This window comes from Mandrillus leucophaeus, unplaced genomic scaffold (genome assembly GCF_000951045.1).
Source record: "Mandrillus leucophaeus isolate KB7577 unplaced genomic scaffold, Mleu.le_1.0 Scaffold734, whole genome shotgun sequence".
NCBI classification, from domain to species: Eukaryota; Metazoa; Chordata; class Mammalia; order Primates; family Cercopithecidae; genus Mandrillus; species Mandrillus leucophaeus.
In genome coordinates, this window is record NW_012107964.1 from 629,335 (window position 1) to 635,773 (window position 6,439).

At 63.8% G+C, this 6,439-nt stretch overlaps 1 protein-coding gene across 1 annotated transcript; it reads left to right on the top strand.

Annotated features, from left to right (window-relative positions):
- Positions 1-1,962: 1,962 nt before the first annotated feature.
- Positions 1,963-6,201, top strand: WNT9A (wingless-type MMTV integration site family, member 9A). The gene is made up of 4 exons (XM_011965746.1): positions 1,963-2,081; positions 2,170-2,426; positions 3,292-3,554; positions 5,665-6,201. The coding sequence occupies exons 1-4, from the start codon at positions 1,963-1,965 to the stop codon at positions 6,145-6,147; spliced, it is 1,122 nt and encodes a 373-aa protein (XP_011821136.1). The 3' UTR covers positions 6,148-6,201.
- The last annotated feature ends 238 nt before the right edge of the window (positions 6,202-6,439 follow it).

Consider the following 6,439-nt stretch of genomic DNA (forward strand, 5'->3'; position numbering starts at 1 on the left):
GTGTGAGGTGTGGCTTTCCTGGCCCTGCTCCCCAGCCTGCCCCCCGCCCTAGTCCTGCTCTATGTGCCCAGCTGTCCTGGGATATCCCATCTCTGGCCCTGGGGCTTGGAGGTGTCTGTGCATGGATGCCCACAGTGCCACCCCGTGCTCCTGTCCTGACCCCTAGGGCATCTGAGGGGACCTGTGTACACTGCACTTCCTTCCCTCACCCAGGCGTCTCCCAGCCTCAGCCCACAGCAGTGTCCAGGTTTGGAGGACTGACTGGTCCCTCCTGTCCTCCCTGTGGGGCCTGTTGTGCTGCACGGGACCTGTGCCTCAGGGACCTTGGGGATTTGCTAGAAGGGCCCTTGGGGTCCTCCTCTACCCACTCCCTGGCAGCCTGGCACATGGGTGTGTGTCTTGAATCCCAGGCATGGCCTCCCCAAGTGAAGACCCCCCCCGTGGCGCCCCTTGGTGGCTCACTGACTGGTGGGGGGGCTGTTGCAGGTCCTGCTGCCTGCAACTCTGGCTCAACTCAGAGGGCTCACGGGGGCTCGGGCTGGCTCTGAGCATCCTGGAGGAGCAGACCCCAGCTTAGGGAGCAGGACGTCAGCTTGGCCGGGCAGGGTATCTCAGCACGCCCACCAGGCGGGTGGCTCCTGTGGAGGGGCTGTGGGGTCCTTCCTGGGGCCTCTACCTGCTCCCTCTGTGGCCTGCGCCTGTGGCCCTGGAGGCAGGTGCCTTTCAGTAGCCTAGGGGTCAGCTGTGTGGCCTTGCCTTTGATGGGATGTGCTAGGGAGCCTCTTGGGCCCCTCCCCTCCACACCCCTGGGCAGGAGCTACTCCCTCTGGGTGGGTGGTGGGGCCTAGCAGGGCCATGCGAGGGTGTAGGGGGAGCCTTCCCAAGCTGGCACCCCGGTAGCTCCCAGAACGTACTGAGTCTACTGTTCTCTGCTGAGGTCTGCTGGGGGTGAGTTGGGCAGCATGTGTCCAGTGGTGCTCTCGGGAGGGGCCTCTGAGCCCTGGCCCTGTCCAGGCAGGTGCCCTCCCAAGGGCTGTGGGGCTGAGTCTGGCTTGAGGTGGCGGTGCCTGGGGCCCCTGACAGTCCACCCGTGTGGGGACACTGGGCTGGCAGGTCTGACACAGCTGCAGAGCATGCTCGGTCAGTCCCAGGATAGACAGGTGACATGGGGGCGGGGTCAGGGTTTGAGGTTGAGGACGGAAAGGCCTTGGCTCCATGTGGGCTGGGCCAGGGCGGGGTGTGAGGGAAGCCCTGTGAAGTGAGTCCAGCAGCAGCAGCAGCAGCAGCAGCAGCAGCAGCAGCAGCAGGTGAGCCAGCAGCGGGCTGCGGGGAGGGGGCATCCAATAGGGTGGAGCCGGGTTCCTGGAGCAGTTGAGGTTGGGGATGCATCCTCAGTGCTGGGGGCTGGTGCAAGGCCTCGTGTAAAGATGGAGGATGGTGTGTGTCAGCTCAGAGGCCCCCAGGGGTGACCTATGGGGAGGGGTTAGCTGGGATCTGTCCTGCAAAGGAGGATGTCCAGGCTTGGTGAGGTGAGAAGGGTAGAGTGTCAGAGAACCAAGAGCCACTTCCCAGTGCAACACCCAGGCATTGAGGTGGGGAGACCCCAACCAGAACCTGGGGACATATGCATAGACTGCAGGAGTGCTGGGAAGCTGCAGGGGGCCACAGGACCGTAGACATCCCAGCAGGTCATGGCAGAGGGTAGGGGGACCTCAGGCGGGGTCCTGCAGGTCAGCTGGGGCCGAAGAGGGTGGAGGGTGTGGCAGATGCCCATCAGGCATAGCTTGGGGTTCAGGCTCCGGAGCCTCCTCCCTGCCCACAGCACTAGGCGGGGCTGTCCTCTTTCGTATGTTGTGTGTGTTGTGAAGGTCTTGTCTGTCCAGCATAGCTAGAGTCAGCTAGACTCCCTGAAACTGTGGGGGTTGAGTTGGCAGCAGAGACAGCCCTGTGGTTGCTGCGACCATGCTCGCTGGAGTGGGGGCCATGGATGTGCAGGGGGCCAAGGCCCTTCTCACCTCCTCCTCCCCTGCCTGCTCATCCTGGATTCTTTCTGCCCCTCTCACCCCCGGATGGACATGCCTGTCCCCTGTCCCCTGGCCACCGAGACACCTGGCCAGGCTCCAGCAGGGCTTCCTGGCGCTGGGCTCACACTGGCCTCTCTGTGCCCAGGCTGACGGGCAGCGAGCCCCTGACCGTCCTCCCGCTGACCCTGGAGCCCGAGGCGGCCGCCCAGGCGCACTACAAGGCCTGCGACCGGCTGAAGCTGGAGCGGAAGCAGCGGCGCATGTGCCGCCGGGACCCGGGTGTGGCAGAGACGCTGGTGGAGGCCGTGAGCATGAGTGCGCTTGAGTGCCAGTTCCAATTCCGCTTTGAGCGCTGGAACTGCACGCTGGAGGGCCGCTACCGGGCCAGCCTGCTCAAGCGAGGTGAGTGTGGCCGGCCTGGCCCTCAGGAAGGCCCCAGGCAGAGGCAGCAGCCCAGGCCTGGTCCATGTCCCAAGAGGCCCCTCTCAGGCTGCACTCCTGGGGACACTGGGCCCAGCCTGCCCAGAGCTCCTGGGCCTAGGCCCTGGAAAGGGCAGCCCCTGGACCTCCCTGAGTGCTGCCTGCCCTGCCCTGCTTTTGGCACAGGCACAGTCGTTGCTGGTGGCCAGGGTGTGCTGACTCCGCCTTTGACGGGGCCCTAGGCTGCCCGGTGCTGTCCCGACAGCCCTCGGCTCCTGCCAGATGGCCCAGTGCCCAGGGGGCTCTGCCTGTGCAGACTCTCCTCCTGCCTTCCCACCCTCATGAGGGCTCTCCACCACCTTATTTCAGCCACCCTCCCACCTCGGCCTCCTCCTGCGCCCTCCCAGGGGCTCTCCACCGCCTATTTCAGCAACCCTCTCACTTCAGCTTCTGGAGTAGCTGGGGCTGCAGCCGTGTGCCACCGTACTGCACTAGCTTGTGTAAAAATTGGGGACCCAAGGCCTAGGGCAGGCAGGACTTTCCAGTGGCCCCATGGTGAGGCTGGGAGGTTTGAGACCCTGATGGAGACTGTGACCACGGAGCGGGAGCCATGGCCATGACGGGCTCTGGTTTCTCCTCCCAGCCAGCTCTGCGCCTGGGGGACACCTGGGCGCTTCCTACCCTGTGGTGCCCAGGGCATACCCACACCCTGTCCCGAGTGCAGCACCAGTAAAGATGCTCTGGGCCCCCACATGGGATTCATACTCTTGGGGTGGTTTGACTGCAGGACAGTGAAGGGGGAACTCTGGGCAGCCTGGGCTCACTGACCAGCCCTTGCCAATCCCAGGCTTCAAGGAGACTGCCTTCCTCTATGCCATCTCCTCGGCTGGCCTGACGCACGCACTGGCCAAGGCATGCAGCGCGGGCCGCATGGAGCGCTGTACCTGCGATGAGGCGCCCGACCTGGAGAACCGTGAGGCCTGGCAGTGGGGGGGCTGCGGAGACAACCTCAAGTACAGCAGCAAGTTCGTCAAGGAGTTCCTGGGCAGACGGTCAAGCAAGGATCTGCGAGCCCGTGTGGACTTCCACAACAACCTCGTGGGTGTGAAGGTAAGTGGGGCGGGGCATGGGACTGGCGGGGTGGGAAGGAGGGCCAGAAAGAGCCTCAGGGGGGTAGGGGTGGGGTGCAGGGCTGGGGTCGGGGCTGCAGCAGGGCGGGCAGGCACACAGTGGAGTGGCCTCCGGCGGGAGGGTGGAGGCCGTGCAGTGCCGGCCATGGTCCTGGAAACTCTCATGCCCATAAGGCTCTCTACCCACCAAACGGGGCACTAGCCATGTTTGCCTGCAGAGGGGCCCCCACGGTCCCTGTGGGGCCACCAGGAGGGTCTCCTTGGTTAGGCGGTCTAACCAGTATCATGGCACTGTGGGCCCCACCTGTCAGCCAGCTGGCAGGCTTGTCAGCAAAACTGGTGGGAGGAAAACCCCCACAGACCAAGGTGGGACGCATGGTGGGCAGGGGGTCCCAGGGAAGGGTTAGGGGTATGGAACCCACTCACCCGAGTCAGGGGAGTCTCATTCTGCCCCACCAGCCCTCTCTGTGGCCAGGCCTCTATTCTGAGAGACAGAATCCCGACCTAAAGACTTCGAGGTAAAAGGGCTCTCTCCTGAGCCCTTCCAGGGGCCACTGGCTGTTGGGGTAGCTGGCCGGGGGTGACCCCAGCTCTCTGGTCATCCTTCATGCCACCTGCAGCCTGTCAGTGCCCAGGTCCACATGTCTGGGGGAGTCCAGGCTGGACCTGTAACCCCACTCTGCACAGAGCCCCCAGCATCTCTGCAGTTCCTGAACAGGGATGGGCAGGGTTGACACCTCTGTTGGAAGCTGAGGGACATTTCTGCCTCCTGCCCTCATCTTCACATTTGCCAGGCAGGCTGGGAAGATAGAGCCCCAGCCTGGGGAGGGGTGAGGTAATGAGAGCCAGCCCTGCTCTGAGCCCCACTTGATTGAGAAGTCAGAATACCCAATCACCCATTTACTGAAGGATCAGCCTCCCCTGTTTGGGCCTCTTGTGCCTCCTTCCACCTTCTTGGGCAGGGGAGAGCCTTTGAAGGCAGATTCAAGCCCCAAGCAAGGCCGTTTCTTTTCCTTTGTGTATGACCCCCTCCTTTCCCTCTTCACCGCTTTGTAAGAGATTAATGAGAAGTCGGAACATGAAGGGTGCTCCATTAGCTCCACAGAGCCTGGGTCACCAACATTTTAATTAAATTGGTCCGGGTTTCTCTGCAAAACATCATTAAATGTGACTATGGTTGCCAGGCCAGAGGTGGCTGGATTTCTTAATCCTCCTTGAGCCGGCCCCCCTGGGGGCTGCTGGCGTGGGAGCAGAGCCGCCTGGCTCAGGTCCCACCTGGGAAGGGACCTCCCCACCAGGCCTGTCTTTGCAGGTGGGGGCCTAAGTCCTGGGAGGGGACAGGCCCAGCCAGGCTTCTGTGGCAGCTCCCAGTATAGATTGTAGGTGCCTGGCCCTCCCTGCTGTGGGTGAGGGGTGCATCCCGCTCTGGGGCCAGCCTGGACTCTCTCTCACGGTATAAAGAGCTCTCTCTTCCCCAGGAGCCCCTCTCCCCCGCAGCGTGGGCCTCCCTGCTCCTGCGGTGCCTTCACTGGCCTCCCAGCATGCTGACCCTCAGCAACGGTGGGCTGGGGGTCGCATCTGCATGTGCAGTAGCACCTGGTTCCCGATACTAGGGGTAGGGAGGTCACGGTCAGCTCACACATACACCACCAGATGAGGTCACGCTTGTCCTCACCTGTCCAGCGAGCTGTGTGCTGACAGCAAATATGAAGTCCTGGCAGGACTGGGATTATGGGCATGGGGGCAGAAGGTCCAGCCCCAGGGCAGCCCCCGACGCAGGGTGGACATCAGGCAGGAGCCTCCCCTTGTGGAGGTGCAAGGGTGGCCACCCTGGGGGCTGAGGTGCCAGCCCTGGAGTCTCTGTCCTGGGCAGTCAGCAGCCCGGAGGAGGTAGGACAGCCCCATGAGCCAGGAGAGTGAGCTGGATGTGAGATGTGCAGTGGCAATGCCTGCCGGCTGGGCCTGGGCCTGAGCCTAGGCCCAGGTGGGGTGGGGGTGCGGGGTCCCTCTGGGGATCAAGGGCAGGGTCTGCTCACTGGGCCCACCTGCACAGCCCTCACACTGCCCTCCCTCCCATGCCCTCCTGCCAGGTGATCAAGGCTGGGGTGGAGACCACCTGCAAGTGCCACGGCGTGTCAGGCTCATGCACGGTGCGGACCTGCTGGCGGCAGCTGGCGCCCTTCCATGAGGTGGGCAAGCACCTGAAGCACAAGTACGAGACAGCACTCAAGGTGGGCAGCACCACCAACGAAGCGGCAGGCGAGGCAGGTGCCATTTCCCCACCACGGGGCCGTGCCTCGGGGGTGGGCGGCAGTGACCCGCTACCCCGCACTCCAGAGCTGGTGCACCTGGACGACTCGCCTAGCTTCTGCCTGGCCGGCCGCTTCTCCCCGGGCACCGCTGGCCGTAGGTGCCACCGTGAGAAGAACTGCGAGAGCATCTGCTGTGGCCGTGGCCATAACACACAGAGCCGGGTGGTGACGAGGCCCTGCCAGTGCCAGGTGCGTTGGTGCTGCTATGTGGAGTGCAGGCAGTGCACACAGCGTGAGGAGGTCTACACCTGCAAGGGCTGAGTTCCCAGGCCCTGCCAGCCCTGCTGCACAGGGTGCAGGCATTGCACACGGTGTGAAGGGTCTACACCTGCAGAGGCTGAGTCCCTGGGCTTGAGCAGCCCAGCTGCGTGGGGTACAGGCATTGCACACAGTGTGAATGGGTCTACACCTGCATAGGCTGAGTCCCTGGGCTCAGCCCCAGCTGCATGGGGTGCAGGCATTGCACAGAGCATGAATGGGCCTACACCTGCAAAGGCTGAATCCCTGGGCCCAGCCAGGCCTGCTGCACATGGCACAGGCATTTCACATGGTG